The sequence below is a fragment of the Peromyscus maniculatus genome, chromosome 6 (genome assembly GCF_049852395.1).
Source record: "Peromyscus maniculatus bairdii isolate BWxNUB_F1_BW_parent chromosome 6, HU_Pman_BW_mat_3.1, whole genome shotgun sequence".
In the NCBI taxonomy this organism is placed as follows: domain Eukaryota; kingdom Metazoa; phylum Chordata; class Mammalia; order Rodentia; family Cricetidae; genus Peromyscus; species Peromyscus maniculatus.
Genome location: NC_134857.1, coordinates 101,358,258 through 101,374,529, shown reverse-complemented (window position 1 = coordinate 101,374,529; position 16,272 = coordinate 101,358,258). Strand labels below are relative to the sequence as shown.

Below are 16,272 nucleotides of genomic sequence, written 5' to 3'. Positions count from 1 at the left end.
GTGGCAGTGGCTGTAGTTGAGCTTTACGTTGGAATGGCACTTTTTAAAAACACTCATGTCCCGTGTGTCTCATGAAAAAATTGGTGTCCTTGTCCGTGCAGATGTCTTGTTGAAGGAGGCTGCTCACTTGTTCACTGGCTCTGGCGTTTTTCCTGGAGTTTACCCAGAGTTAGCCGCTTGTATATCTGGTCACTTAGATTTTTGTCTTTTCCCCTTAGGCAGATTCCCAAAGTCTTGGTCTGAAACTAAATTTAAAGGAGAAAACAAAATAGAAGTTTCAAAAGTATCTACCATGTGCCAGGCATAGTGTTAGGCCTTAGTGAGATGGAGATGAACGGGACAGGGCCCCGTTCGAATGCTGGTGAGCGATAAATGCACTCTAAGGGTTGTGAATGGGTGTAGCAGATGCCTGCCTGATATTCTCTGCTGGAGAGGAAAAAAGGAGACACAGAAGACTTCTGAGATAGAGTTGCCGGATAGTTTGTTATCCTGATTGGCACAGCTTAAGACTGAAGGGAGGTAGAATTAATTATTTTGTCAGCACAGTAGGAGTAAGGAAGGATCAGTCCAACCTTCATTTCAAAAAGGCAAATTACAGATGGGTTGTGAGTGGCCATGTGGGTGCCAGGTCCTCCCCGAGAGCAGCAAGTTCTCTTAACAGCCGAGCCTTCTCCCCCGCCTGATTTATTTTGTGAAATAGGCTCTCATTATAGAGCCCAGGTGGGCCTGGAACGCTCAGCCTGGGATTACAGGCATGTGCTGTGACTCTTGCCTAAAAGGACTCCTTTTAGTCAGCAGTAGTAACGTGAAGATAGAACACAGTGTGAGAGCACGCGGAATCAACACCATTAAGATGGAGATGGTCAAATACTTGTAATTTCACAGTTTAACATAACTAATGTTGCAGTACCATCAGCACATAGAGTCTGTGCTCAGTGGCAGATGAGTCTGACTGGGCTGGAGCCAGATCCTGAGCAGCTTCAGTACTATGCTATAGAATTTGGACTTTGTTCTGAAAACTGTTTAAAGTTTTAATTACAAACTATACATTCTCATGGTGTGAAATTAAAACCAAAAAACCAGAACTCCTGATAGGAGTCAGAACAATTTGGTTTTTGTTAGGGTTTAGTAGTGATGCCTTCCATGAAGCAGACAATACTTTTTGATGCTTTATGCTCAGTAACTTTGAAATTATCCGTTCTTGGGCAGTTTCCTTATAAGTCTTTTGGGTCCTTGGGATGGGTAGGAGACGATTCTGACAATTTTCTGTTTCCCACCTTTTCAATCCACTTTCCCCCCTTTTTCTTTATTTCTCTCTTGATTAGGTGATCAATTTTGGAAAACTATGTTTTTCTAGGAAATTAGGCATTTCATCCAATTTTTTAAGTTACTTTATAAGAAATCCAGAGACTTACTGTTTTAAATTTTTAATTGCCTTTTGTCTTGTGCTTTTGCATTCCTCTTATTTTCTTAATTTTGAGGGAGGCACTATGTCCCCCTAGCTGGCCTCCTGGTCCTGCCGCAGTCTCCATGGTCTTGGAATTAAAATGTAGGCACAGCCTTACATGGCCTGTATTCTTCCTATTAGTATTGGGTTATCCGGTGCTTTATTTTCTAAAGAACTAGCTCATGGATTGTTATTGCTTAAGGTTGACGGGTTTATTGTTGGCGGTAGACATGAGAGTCAGGCAGAGGGAGAGCCAGTTGGGCAGTGAAACCAGAGTACAGGCACCACTTCAGGATCCTGACTCCTTGTTCTGGGGTTAAATGCCCACAAGTAGAATTGCTGGATCATATGGTAATAATTCTGATTTAATTTTTTTTTGAGGAATCTGTGTTTTCTCTTTAATGACTTTATTTACATTCTTCTTAGCTATCTAAGAGTTCCCTTTTCTGTACACCTTTACCATCATTGTTATCTTTTGTTTTTCTGGTAATAGCGATCCTACTAGGTATTAGGTATATCTCATTGTAAAATGAATCAATGAATAAATAAATAAATACCTTAAAAAAGGTATTTATTTATTTATTCATTGATTCATTTTTACTTATGTGTGTGTATCTGTGTGAGTTTATATGTACCATGTCTGTGCAGGTAAATGGGGAGGGTAGAGGGCATCAGATTCCCTGAAAGTAGAGATACAGGTTGTTGTAAGCCATTTGAGGTGGGCTCTGGGAAATTAACCTGGGCCCTTTGAAAGAGCAGTGCATGCTTTAAACTGCTGAGCCCTTTCTCCACCCATCATTATAGTGTCTATTTGCATTTTGTTGATAAAGAGACTTGAACATTTCTTGATATGCTCACTAGCCATTTGTACGCATTTTGATTAGTGACTAATGAGTAATGTCCATTGTTTTTTTTTTTTTTCTTTCTTTTTTTCAAGACAGGGTTTCTCTGTGTAGTTTTGGTGCCTGTCCTAGATCTCGCTCTGTAGACCAAGCTGGCCTTGAACTCACAGAGATCCATCTGGCTCTGCCTCCCAAATGCTGGGTTTAAAGATGTGCACCACCACTGCTTTGTGTTTTCTTGCTTTTTAAAAAAAGTTATTTATGTTTTGAATGCCAACTCTTTACTAAATTAATGGTTGCAGATATTTTCTCTCATTCTGATGCTGTCACTTGTTGATTATTACCTTTGCTGTGCTAAGAGACACTTTAAAACAGTTCTATAGTTTGTAATGTGTTTTAAACAATCCTATAATACCCTTAAATTAAGAACAATAATAACCTAAAGTGCTGTTTTCATAAAAAGTTATGTACTTTTATTTTACGTGTATGTTTTGCTTGCATGTATATAAGTGTGCCTTGTGCCCATGGAGGTCAGAGGAGGGCACCAGATCTTTTAGAATTGGAGTTACACCTGGGTCTTCTGCAAGAGTAGCCAGTGCTCTTAACTGCTGACCTATCTCTCCAGCCTGAACTCAAGCATTCTAACAAATGGAACATCCTTTGACTTGTCATTAGATGTGTCTTTCTAGCTCTGCTTGGTCTTGTGTATCTTAATGCTGAAAATGAAGTCTACCGAGTGGTTGAGCTCAGTGAGGCATTGACAGTGGGAGGCTGAGTATACATGACCCTTGCAGAGACTTGGAGATGTGCAGCAAAGATTCCTCTTTAAGGAGTGACTCACTGCCTACTCTGAGGAGTGTGTAAGCCAGGCAGCCCCCTCTGCCCATACTTTAGAGTCTACTTCAAGCACACAGACTCCTCCTTCCCCCAGGTCATGACTTAAGAAGAGCAGCATACATTTGGGTAAGCCTGAGCAAAGCAGAGGTGTAAAGACATTTCAGTTCACGCCAGGGCATTCTTTTTCTTTTTTTTTTTTTTTAAAGATTTATTTATTATGTATACAGTATTCTGCCTATATGTTTGCCTGCAGGCCAGAAGAGGGCACCAGACCTCATTACAAGATGGTTGTGAGCCACCATGTGGTTGCTGGGAACTGAACTCAGGACCTTTGGAAGAACAGCCAGTGCTCTTAACCGCTGAGCCATCTCTCCAGCCCCGGGCATTCTTGACAGTACTTATTGAGAACATGTCTTAGTTTGTTTTCTACTGCTGTGATAAAACATGGCCAAGACGACCTACAGAAGAGTATATTTGGGTCTATAGTTCTGGAGGGGCGTATGGCAGCAAGCACCAGGTATGGTGGCACAGGAACAGGGTGCTGAGAGCTGACATTTAGAACGGCAAGCATGAAACAGAAAGTGGATTGCTAGCAGGTGAGGCCTTACGTTCTCAAAGCCTGTCCCCAGGGACATACTTCTTCCAGCAAGGTTGCCTTTTCAAATAGTGCCACAATTGGGGACCAAGTGCTCAAATGCCCGAAACTACAGGGGTTATTTCTCATTCAAACCACCAAGAATATCTGCCTGACTGGCTGATATTTTGCTGGGTGTGTTTGAGTTCTGCCTAAACTTGGTTTCCCCTTTCTGTTCACTGATACAGATTTCATATTCCAAATATGCTATACCCTCAACTTCAGGAAACCAATCTGCATCAACTTCTCATCTCTTCAGAATACTTTACTGGAAGGAAACTGACCAAACAGGAATTTAAAATGTGGTTCATGTTTCATTGAAGAAGCACAAGGATAGTGTGTTACAATAGGTTGTAAGCCAAGCTAATGATGCGGTGTAAACAGGGACTAGTAATCAGATCATGAACCTGAGCTACTGTTTCCTTGAGACATCTATTTAGATTTGGTTACTCATGTGATTGAGGGGTGCAGATTCTGAGCAGCATGAGAGAACACAAAGTAGAAAGCTTTTTCTAGTGTGATGGCTAATCTCAGCCAGCGTGACTGGTAGAGAAACACTCATAGAATCCAGAACTATCTATGGATGACATTTCTAGAGGAGATGGACTAAGTGGGCAGACCTGTCCTGAATGTAAGAAACACCATCCAACAGACTGGAAGCTTAGATGGGGTAAAGGGGTAGAAGGAAGTTCACTGTCACAGGCCCTCTCGTATCTTCATAGTGCATGCTGCTCTGCTGTCATGGTGGACTGAAGCCTCTGAAACTCTGAAACAAAATAAATCTTCCCTGGAACACCCCCACCCCCAGCCCCCAGTGTTTTAAGTCTCAGCACATGTAGCTTTGTGTCAACTTGTTAAAGTACCATTGGCCAAAACAGTTAATGTGGCCCAGTTTTATTCAAGAATGGAGAGGTGAATTGTCACCGTTCTGTGGGAAGATTTATAGGAAAAATTATAATACTTACTACAGATTAAACATGTCTGCCCTGAAATTTTCTGAAATAATGTAATTTTTTGAGCACCCTGGTTTTTTGCATCTGGTAAAAAGTATGTAACATTTTTGTTTTTGTGACAAATTTTGAAAAACTATGAAATCTGAAACACTTCTGGGCCCAAGCATTTCATGCAGTAGACACCCAACCTGTAAAGAGGCAACTGAACTATGAATGAATTTTGCTTTTCTAGATTATGAATAAAACAACCATTGGGAGAATTTGATGTATTTTTTGACATCTTAGATGAATTTTTAATATGGAAGCATATAGTATATAAAGTAAAACTCTTTTACTTTTCCTTTGCAGTAAGAAAAGTGGAAAACCACCATTACAGAACAATGAGGTAAAAAAATTAAATCTACTTTTGGGGATGTTTGCATTATTTAGTTAATTTTATTGGGTACTTTTGAATTAAGATGAAGTCAGAATTTTAGAATGCAGTTTTTCAAGTATCCCTTCCAACCTACTGGATAGAACTATAGGAATTTTCTTTTAAGAGTCCCACCCATCTAGTGTCTTCTAGACAAGTATTGCTTATTCATGGAAAGTGGTCTTCTAAGGAGGCAATCTTAACTCTGTTAGATTTAGCCCATGATGAGATTGACTGCCCATGTAGCTTTGTTTTTCTTATTTGTATTGAGACAGGATCTCACTATATGTATAGTCTTGGATGGCCTTAAACCCTTATCCTCCTGCCTCAGCCTCCTTAGTATAGGATTTAACATGTATGTAGTACTATGATAAGAAACTTTCTTTAAATATTTATCATATGACATCATTTTTATCTTTTTAAAATTCTATATATATGCTTTTGGACTTACCCTAGAATTTCCTTAGACATTATATTTAAAATAGAACATAGTTACCCAAAGGATTTGATGTGAACAGCATATTGATAGTTTTCAGCTTAACATTGATATTATTTGTTTATTGATAACTATTTTTCACAAGTTATTGGTAAACTATAATCTTTAGGTATCTTTTGATGATCTCTCTGATAACAGATCCTCTATTTCTGTATTCACCAATTGAATTTAAGTAATAGCTTTACACCCCTTTAATAGTCATCATTTAAGTGTGCAAGTCAGTTATTAATATATTCATCACAGAGTTGAATGGTTGTTACTCCTCTCTTAAATTATTGGTGGTACCAAGTGAGCCCTGAGGTCATGTCTTGCCCAGATGGATCTCCGCAGTCCCCATTGCCCATCTGAGTACTTCTGCCACACCTTCCTGCTGTCCACATATGTGCCTCAGCTCCACCTCAGCTGTGCCAGTTGAGTGGATAGAGTCACCACACTTGCTGTGGGGACAGCTATACTTGGTTACCTGGCTTACAAAAAGTTCTATGTTAAAGATCATCACACCATGCCGGGCGGTGGTGGCGCACGCCTTTAATCCCAGCACTCGGGAGGCAGAGCCAGGCGGATCTCTGTGAGTTCGAGGCCAGCCTGGGCTACCAAGTGAGTCCCAGGAAAGGCACAAAGCTACACAGAGAAACCCTGTCTCAAAAAACCAAAAAAAAAAAAAAAAAAAAAAGATCATCACACCAAAGCTGTGGGGAACCTTCACATCCAGAAAGACAACCCCAAGGTCGTGCATGCCTTCAACATGGAAGACCCGGTAGATAAGGTCATATACTGATGCCGTAGGAGGTCCAAAAAGTTCCTTTCTGCAATGGCGCTCACATAATGCACAATGAAGAGACTGGTGACAACGTGGGACCTCTGATCATCAAGAAAATAGACACTTAAGGGAGTCTTGAGGCATCCCACTGTGTTGTGATGTCACCTGATCATCTAATTAGAATGGCATCTGCTCTGTCTAATTGGTGTCACCAGGTTCTAGATGTAGTACCTTGTAAATAGCAGCTTTCATATTCATGGCATCAGCCTTGCTTCTGGAACATCTTGGTGCACATTTGTTGAAAGAAAAAAAAAAACTAAACCAACTTCATGATATATGAGTTATTTGGGTCTTGTAAGGATCCATTCCTTTAAAATAATGGTCTTAGGATATATTGTATAAGGTTAATGTAGTAAATGATTTTCAAAATCATATACCATGTTCATTGTACTTATAGTTTAAAGAAAAAAAAATCACCTTTTCATATTACTTAGTTAACCTGGAAAGTAGAGAGTATGATGAAGTTGCCTTGATTTATAATAGCACATGAGAAACATACTGTGACCTTGACTGTCCTTGTGGCTGAGGTGACGGCATGGATTCAGCTTGTGAAACTGAATGTTATTCTCCTTAAAGCCAGCCAGATCAGGTCAACAGTAAAAGAGCAACAACTTAAAAAGACTTTTTTGGTTAACTCCCATCCCTAAATCTCATGCTTAGTAGCACTCACTTCTTGTTAGCATCTTCTCTCAACCCTTAGCAACCATTGATCTACTGTTTGTCTATTGGTCTGCCTGATTTGGGGCATTTCATATCCATAGACTTATGCAGTATGTGTGGTCCTTTAGGCCTTTCACTTAGCATGATGTTTTCAAGGTTTCTTCATATTGTTGCTATATCCATACTCTGTTCCTTTTTATGCTGAATAGTATTCTGTTGTATAGGTGTAACACCAGGTGAGGGACTTTTACGTTGTTAACATAAGCGTAAACACTTAGGAGTAATGCAGCTGTGAACATATACCAGTTTTGAGGTGGATACATGTTTTTATTTCTCTTGGATGACCTATAACTTAGTGGGGAATTTAGGATTATATAGTAACTCAGTTGACTTTTTTTTTTCAAATAAATGGTATTTATCCCTGTGTCAGTTTATTGGCTTTAACTGCCTGTAGTATTAGTATAGTTTTGAATGTAATTCTTATACCTAGCATGTTAATACAGGCTATTACATACAAGATTAATTTGCCTTCTTTTTCTTCCTTAAAATTATTGCTAGAATTGACTAAACATCAAAGTGATTATTACCTGTTACATCCTTTAAGCTCTCCCCACCCTTTATCTCAGTTTGTCTCTCTGTCCACTGTGACTGTATCTCATTGTAGCAAAACTTGTATTTCTCTATTAAGGTCACTCTTTACCACCTTCTTTTTTTTTCTTTTGAGACAGGTTCTCACTTTGTAGCCTTGACTAGCCTGGAACTTGCTATGTAGACCAGGCTGGCCTTGAACTTGTAGAGATCTGTCTGCCTCTGCCTCCTGGGTGTTGGGATTAGAGGCAGGCACCACTATGCCTGACCTTCTATAAATGTTTTAAGAGAAGGATGGAGTTAGGAGGACAACTCAACAAGGAGAGACTTGAGGGAGATGTTTTTCTTTTCCCACCATGTGGGTCCTGTGGGTTGAACCCAGGTCATCAAATTTATTGGCAGGTGCCTTAACCCACTGAACTGTCTTGCTTGCCCTCTTTTAATTTTTTGTTGTTTTTGTTTGAGATACAGTCTCACTATATGCTTAAGGCTGGTCTCCTGATACTCTGTCCTCAATCTCTCACATCTAAATTATCCATCTGAAATGTGTCTTAAGTTCTAGGACAGTTAATTTGATTCCACTTATTTTGTACCCCCCCCCTTTTTGGACAATTTTGTGTTAACATAAATTATTTGTAGGTTGTATATAGTGTAATCAAGGTAGATTTAAGTTAGGTAAGTGATTGGTAATGGAAATAGTTACAGTTGTATCAGTTTGCTTTTTTTTTTCTTCAATGATAAAAGGCCATGACCAAGATAATTATAGAAGGAAAAGTTTATGTAGGCTTACAGTTCCAGTGGGGAGTCTGTCATGGCAAGATGGCACAGCAACAGGCAGCCAGCACGGGAAGCTGACTGATAATGTTTTTGTCAGATAGGAAACCAAGAGAGAGCAAGCTGGAAATGGGTTGAGGTGTTATGGCCTCTCAAAGCCTGCCTTCAGGGACTGCTTCCTCCAACAAGGCTCCACCCCCTGCAGATGCCGTAACTTCCCCCAAACAGTACCACCAACTAGGTATTAATTCTTCAACATCTTAGCTTATGGGAGACAGTTCTCATTCAGACCACTGCAGCACCGCACTGGCAAATTGTTAGGAAGCGCATAGATACGCTAAAGTGAAATGTGATAGGAAACATCCCAAATATCAACAGTTGAGAACTCCAGGTGGGAGGTACAGATTTCTTACTTTGCTGATCAGAATTTAAAATGTTTTCTACAGTGACTGTTACTTAGGAGAGAAAACAAAAATATTTTTTTCATATCATACTCCGGGATGAGGATAACTAAGACAGTTTTCATTAGATGAAATTTAAGGTGTAAAGCTGTTAGATAGTTAGAATATAGTACCGAGTTTATTTTATTTTAAAATACTTATTTAATTTGGTGTCATGCACAGTATGAAGGTAAACACTATGCTGTGATTGGTATTTAGCATTCTTCTGGGTGTTTATTAGTGTGTGGGTATGTATATACCTACAAACAATGTATATAGAATTATTTTACATATTTAGGAATTTTAAGAATTTACTTTTAAAGTGAAAAGCACATCGTTCTATTTTTTTCTTGTATAATGCTTTTTAGATTCATCCATGCTGAAAACAGTAGAATCTAGTTAATTTTTTGTTCAGTTTTTGAGATGAAGTCTTATTCTGTAGCCTAGGCTGGTCTGAAACTTACTGTGTAGCTGAGACTGGCCCTAAATTTGGTATCCTCCGCCTTGGCTCAAAAGAGCATGGGGATCACAGTTGTGCATCTTCATGCTCAATGTGAGGTCTACATAACTTAGCTGTGTGTTGATAGTTCTCTGTTCTGTGTCACTGCCCTGTAACTTCATGTTCTGTTGTAGGAATGTGAACTGCTTCCCCTTCTTAGAACAAAGTCACTATAACTTGTGTAGTAGTGATGTGTACTTAGATTGTTTTAATTTTATAGGATTATAAACTATGCTGCTTTCCTCATTAATGTTGCTGAATGTATTAATAGGTTTATCTGGAAGTTAAATTTGTGAGAGTCTTTCTTTGTCCTATCAGCCAGCTCCCAAATGACCATACAGAGACTTCTTATTAATTATAAGCTTGGCCGATAGCTTAGGCTTGTTTCTAACTAGCTTTTATAACTTAAATTAACCCATATTTCTATTAATCTATGTTCTATGACGTTACTTTCACCTCCACCCCAGTTTGTGTGTCCAACTCATTCCATATCTGGCTGGCTTCTCTTTGTCTCTGCCCTTTTTTCTTTGTCCTCTCTGCCCCCAAAATCCTGTCTAGCTACTGGCCATTCAGCTTTTTATTAAACCAATCCAAGTGACAAATCTTCATAATGTACAAAAAGATTATTCCACAATAGAAATTGCTAAAAATAAATTTGCTGGATTATTTTACATTTTGATAACTGATGCATAATTGTTGCAATTTACATGTTTACAACAATGTACAGGAATACTTTAGTCATTACCCAAATACCTCTTACCTCAGTGTATCAGACACTATTTGCAGTTTTATAGTTCATTCTTCTAAGTTGGGTGAATGTGAACAGGGGCTTCTCATTGCTCCTTGACTTTGTTGCCTCCTGACTTTACTTTTATTTTCCTAGTTGTGTGAAATGTGTTACTTAAACTTCTTAAGTGATCTTTATCTAATTTTTTATTTTCCTTTTATGATTCCCATGTTAAATTCACCAAAGTGTTTAATTTTTTTTTTAATACTGAAAAATAGGGGAGGGTATATATTAGTGATAGACCACTGGGGCTTCATAGTGAGACCCTGCCCAGCTAGCCACTACTTTTTAGTTTAGTTTTTTTTTTTTTTTTAAATTTTATTTAGTGTTGCCAGCAAACTTCCTGAGTGCTGGGAGCATTCACCACCACACGTGGCTTAAACCTGTGTCTGACTGTCTCTGTCTCTCTCAGTTGTGCAAACTAATTAGTTTAGCTACTAATATTCTTAAAGTGCTTCATTGTTACTCTCATATTTTTTTTTAGCTCCTTCATCGTACCAGATCATTTCTTAGGGTCAGCTAGAAATAGGTATTCCCAAGTTTCTGTAGGTAGAAGGTCATTTTAACTCAAAATTCTGCTTCAAGTTCAAGTTAGAAATGGACGAGGATATTGAGATAACTCTGTAAGGCATGTCCTGACTGTTATTGGAGGAGAGAGGCTGGTGGTGGAAGCAGGACTTGAGAATAGTCATTTCACTTAGGGTGGTGAGGTAGTGCTTACTTTGTTCTCTTCCTGCCTTGTGTTAGTCGGGGGAAATACAAAGAGACTTAGGTTGAAGTTACAAAGTTTGGCTGCAAGAGAATGCTCTAGCTCAACTAATAGACTGAGTAGGGTTTTGTCTGTCTTTTTTGCTAATAGGCCGTCATCATTTGGATTAGTTCCTGGAGGAAGTGTTGAGGGAATGAATGCAGCTGTGTGTGAATGAAGTAGACTGGGCCTGCCATTCACTGGGAGGTGTTTGAGAGTGAATTTTCTTGCTATGGCAACATACCTGACAAAGGCAACCTCAGGACAAGTTTAGTCTGGCTCACAGTCTGAGGGTAGGTCAGTCTATCTAGAGAGAGGAAGAAGAGTCCTGTGGCATGTCTGAGGCACTGGTCACACTGCATCTGCAGTCAGGAAGCAGACAGGTAGATGCTAGGCCTCAGCTCACCTTCTCTTTGTCTTCAGTGCATGTAATGGTGCCACCCACAGTTAGGGTGGGCCCCTCCACCCCAGGTAACCTGATCTGGAGACTTCTTCACAGATGTACCCAGAGGCTTGTCTCCTCGTTGATTCTAGATGCTGTCACCTTGACAGCATTAAGGATCACCACAGCTTCCTCTGAAAGACAAAATCTGAATCTGAAATCCCTAGTTCTAACTCTGTAAACATATTGCCTCCAGACTTCCTTTTTAAAATAACTGCTGTAGTGTGTGTGTGTGTGTGTGTGTGTGTGTGTGTGTGTGTCTGTGTGTCTGTGTGTCTGTGTGTGTCTGTGTGTAAATGTACTCAGCACAGTATGCTACCTGGGAAAGTAATTTATATTTTTTTAAACTAATTTTATTATTTATTTACTTATTTTACGTGTATGAGTGTTTTGCCTTCATGAATGTGTTTGTATCATATGTATGCTTGATGCCCACAGAACACAAACTAGAACATTGGATTTTCTGGAACTAGAATTACTGATAGTTGTGAGCTACCATGTGGGTTCTAGGAACCAAAGCCAGGTCCTCTGCAAGAGCAACAAGTGCTCTTAACTGCTGAGCGGTATCTCCAGCCCCTAGTTTATTGTTTTCATTCAGTATTTGAAGTTGTTCGAATCTTAGATGGTCTTTTAACAAAAAAAAAAAAAAAAACCCAGAGCCAGATATCGAGGTGAAAGCTGAAAGATCAGAGAAGAACAGCCAGCCACTAGTTCTTACTTCTACAAAATCCTCAGCCTAAAGAAAGTGAGTTTATGTTTCCTCACACCTTATATACCTTTCTCTGTCCAGACATCACTTCCTAGGATGTGTGTGCTTCCCAGTGCTGGGATTAAAGGCGTGTACCACTACTGCCTGGCTCTGTTTCATGTGGCCTTGAACTCACAGAGATCCAGACAGATCTCTGCCTTCCAAGTGATAGGATTAAGGGTGTGTGCCACCACTGCCTGACCTCTATGTCTAATCTAGTGTCTGGTTCTGTCCTCTGATCCCCAGGCAAGTTTATTAGGGTACACAGTGTATCACTACATAAAACTATTCATTTTACAGTCATTTAGTATTAGTTTAATATAATATTTATACAAAATGCTTGTGTAGTGGTAATTGCTCTGTCATGGGCATTTGTTTATTGAGAACATAATAGTTAAACAAGTGAGCTGTGACTGGGGATCTGGAAAGGGCTGGGTAGGATGTGTTCTACAGTAGCTTGTAGTTTTTCAGGGTCTCTCTTTCCTGTTCTCCCAGTCTAAGGGTAGTAAAACAAATACTCCCTATCAAAAGCTGTAGAAGCCACTTTTTTAGCTTTGCAAATGATTTGTCTTTCTGTTTTCTTGCACTGTTGAAAACAGACTCTAAGGGAAAAGCCATGATCTTACTTTAAATCTCCATCCTGACAAGAAGTTCTCCTTCTATGTCCTTTAGGCTCTGTTCTTTGTAGGCACTCCTAACTTTTGTCATTTATGTTCTGTAGCTAGAGTTTTCCTGCCTTGCCCACAGTCAGGACAAATCTCTGTCACCCGCCAGTCCCACAGCCGCTCAGACCCAACCAAGTAAACACAGAGACTTATATTGCTTACAAACTGTATGGCCGTGGCAGGCTTCTTGTTAACTGTTCTTATATCTTAAAGTAACGCATTTCTACAAATCTATACCTTGCCACGCGGCTCGTGGCTTACCAGCATCTTCACATGCTGCTTGTCCTGGCAGTGGCTGGCAGCGTCTCCTTCTGCCTTCCTGTTCTTTTATTTCTCCTCTGTTAGTCCCGCCTATACTTCCTGCCTAGCCACGACCAATCAGGTTTTATTTATTGACCAATCAGAACAACTTGACATACAGACCATCCCCCAGCACAGCCAAGTGCAGACCATCTCAGACACCTGCACTCAGGCCCATGGTCCTAATCATCCTCTATGCAGACCTGCTGGGTAACGCCACAAGGAACCCAAGAAGGGCTCCCACAGGACATACAGAACATCCCACAGCAATGTTCTCTTTATTCCAGCATCTTGCTGCTAAGTGTGCTCACCAGTGTTCTTCCCAGCACTGTGTGTGTGTGTGTGTGTGTGTGTGTGTGTGCGCGCGCGCACACACGAAAGCTTGCTGTTCCTTGTGCTCTTCTTTTTTCACCCTATCAGTTTAAATGTTGATAACTGTTTGTGTCTCCCTGCCCAAATTACTCTTTTTCTTTTGACTCTGGTTAGTTGAGCTGTAATTCTTACTTCTTAATTTACTTTTGTCTGTGTTACCTTTCATAGACATGAATTGCATGAGGAGGTGAGGAGCTTAGGAATTTATGAGTAAGAATTGGCAGATTATGTTATAGAAATGTTAAGTGATAAATCTAGTAACCCAGACTTTTTTCTTCTTCTTTTCCTCCCCTCCCCTCCCCTCTCCTCCTCTTCTCTCCTCTCCTCTCCTGTCCTCTTCCCCTTCCTTCTCCCCCTCCCCTCCCCCTTCTATTTCTCCCTTCCATTTCCCCTCCCCCTCCCCCTTCCATCCCCCCATCTCCCCCATCCCCTTCCCCTTCTCCATTCCCTCTTTCTCTTCCCCCTTCCATTTCCCCCTTCCCTTCCTTTTTTTTTTTTTTTTTGTTAGTTGATTGGTTGTTTGGGTTTGTTGTTGTTTTGTATTTCTAGACAGGGTTTCTCTGTGTAGCCTTGGCTGTCTTGGAACTCGGTCTATAGATCAGACTGGCCTCAGACTTAGAGATCTACCTCCAGATTAAAGGCATGTGCCACCACTGCCTGGCAGAAGTTTCTTTAAATTAGGGAAAATCATGTTCAGGATTTTTAGAAAGGTTCTGTGTATCAGGAAGTGGAGGCTAGGGTTGTAGGACAGTGGGGATGGGCACATGCCTACCGTGAGGTCCTGGTTTCAGTCCCTGTCCCTACAGAAATAGTCAGGAAATACTCTGACTGCTCTGCACGTCTCAGACCTTCATCCGTGCTGGCCACCTCGTTGTCCCTGGAATACTTTGACATGCTGTTTTCACTTGCTTTTTATTCAATTATGCTCTTCTCTTAGAGAGCACACCTCATTTCTCTTCTAGGTAATTCTGTTCTTGGAATCTGTCTGAATAGAGAGCTGCTCAAGTGTGTGCTCTAAATTTATCTGTCCATCTTAATGCTTGTCTATGCAGCTATCTTAAAATGTGGCTCCATAATCACTGTGTGTTGCTGCAACTATCTTTTTTTTTTTAAAGAAGTTGGTTTATTATGTATACAGTGTTTTGCCTGCAGGCCAGAAAAGAACACCAGCTCTCATGATAGATGTTTGTGAGCTACCATGTGGTTGCTGGGAATTAAACTCAGGACCTCTGGAAGAGCAAGCAGCCAGTGCTCTTAACCTCTGAGCCATCTCTCCAGCCCATGCTGCAACTATCTTAAATGTGGTTCTGTAATCACTGCATTTATTGCAGCTATCTGAAATGTGGTTCTGTAATCACTGCATTTATTGCAGCTATTTAAAATGTGGTTCTGTAATCACTGCATTTGCTGCAGCCATCTTAAATGTGGTTCTGTAATTAGTTTGCATTTGTTGCAGCTATATTAATGTGGCTCTGTAATCATTGTGCATTTATTGCAGCTTTCTTAAATGTAGTTCTGTAATCACTGTACTTGTTGCAGCTTTCTTAAATGTGGCCCTGTAATCACTGTGCATATGTTGCAGCCATCATCTTAAAATAGTCTTTTTCCTCTCTAAATGTAGAAAGAAGGAAAGAAAGAGCGAGCTGTGGTGGACAAAGTGTTTTTATCAAGGCTCTCACAGATCCTGAAAATCATGGTCCCTAGAACATTTTGTAAAGAGGTAAGTCTTAGGAGATTATAATACTGTATGTTCAATTTCCATATTCACAAGTATTCAGAACAATAAGTCATAGCACTTCAGGTAAGATGTTTTCTGTGTACGTAAAGAAGACTTAATAGTCTCTAAATTAGCACCTGTATTGTTGAAGTAACCATTGCCTGCTCATCACTTTTTAATACCCGTTTTTACCTAGTAGAAGCTTATGATAATTTTGTATTATCCTGATCTGTCAGATCCGCACCTTCATGCTCCATGTGGCTTTAGTCTTTTTTCCTGCCCTCAGTCTCCATCCTCTCCTGTTTCCTTTGGTCCGTGTAATGTATTTTTCCTGCCACAGCTACTTCTGCTATTCTAGACTTCCCCTCTTCTCACTTCCATGAGGTTGTACAACTCTGTCTGACTGAGTTGATTGCTTTTTATGTGTAGCTCTTGCCTTAAACACTCAAGTTGAAAGCCCTAAGAAACCCGGCAGTGTTAAGAGACTTTTTATTTAACAAGTTGAACCTCATTTGTTTAGCTTGTACAAAATTTTAAGCTTCAGTGCTTATTGTTTAGTTAACACAGTAACCATTACCAGTGTTCTTTATTAAAGTAGTATATTAAAAATAAATAAGAAAATCACAAATTACCAAGCCAGATAGTCTTAAGTTACGTGTCTAGTTTCCACCATTGACTTTTTGTGTGGTATAATTTTAAGTTCCTTTTAAACTTTAACATTTATTATAGATAAAATACACATACAATGTAAATAAATATTGTAAGAGTAAAACTTGGAAATTTGAAACCAAAAACTTCACCAAGTTATTGTTTCTTTTAACATTCTAAAATGCATTTAGTTTACTCTACGTGGTTTATTTTAGACAGGCTACTTGATACTTATTGCTGTTATGCTGGTATCTCGAACATACTGTGATGTTTGGATGATTCAAAATGGGACGCTCATTGAAAGGTACTTGTTCATTCATGTTTTTCTTGTGTGTGTGAAATAATAGTTTGCCTTGTATTTAAGCATTGCCTTTATAAGCAAAAAAAAAAAAATAGGGTAAAATATACTGAAGTCTAGATATGTGTTTGTTCATTTACATAAA

The 16,272-nt window shown here is 39.6% G+C and overlaps 1 protein-coding gene and 1 pseudogene across 4 annotated transcripts in view; both read left to right on the top strand.

The window, feature by feature from the left end:
- Nucleotides 1-16,272, top strand: part of Abcd3 (ATP binding cassette subfamily D member 3) — a 63,634-nt gene that overhangs the window by 12,866 nt on the left and 34,496 nt on the right. For all 3 annotated transcript variants that reach the window (XM_076574888.1, XM_076574889.1, XM_042279820.2), the window contains exons 2-4: nucleotides 5,062-5,098; nucleotides 15,086-15,184; nucleotides 16,045-16,133. In XM_076574888.1, coding sequence (XP_076431003.1) covers nucleotides 15,158-15,184; nucleotides 16,045-16,133 — 116 coding nt within the window. In that variant the 5' untranslated portion in view covers nucleotides 5,062-5,098; nucleotides 15,086-15,157. The remainder of the gene's footprint in view (nucleotides 1-5,061; nucleotides 5,099-15,085; nucleotides 15,185-16,044; nucleotides 16,134-16,272) is intronic.
- On the top strand, nucleotides 5,107-13,358 carry LOC102925875 (CDGSH iron-sulfur domain-containing protein 1-like; annotated as a pseudogene). The gene is made up of 2 exons (XR_013052340.1): nucleotides 5,107-6,133; nucleotides 6,296-13,358. The product of XR_013052340.1 is annotated as a CDGSH iron-sulfur domain-containing protein 1-like (transcript).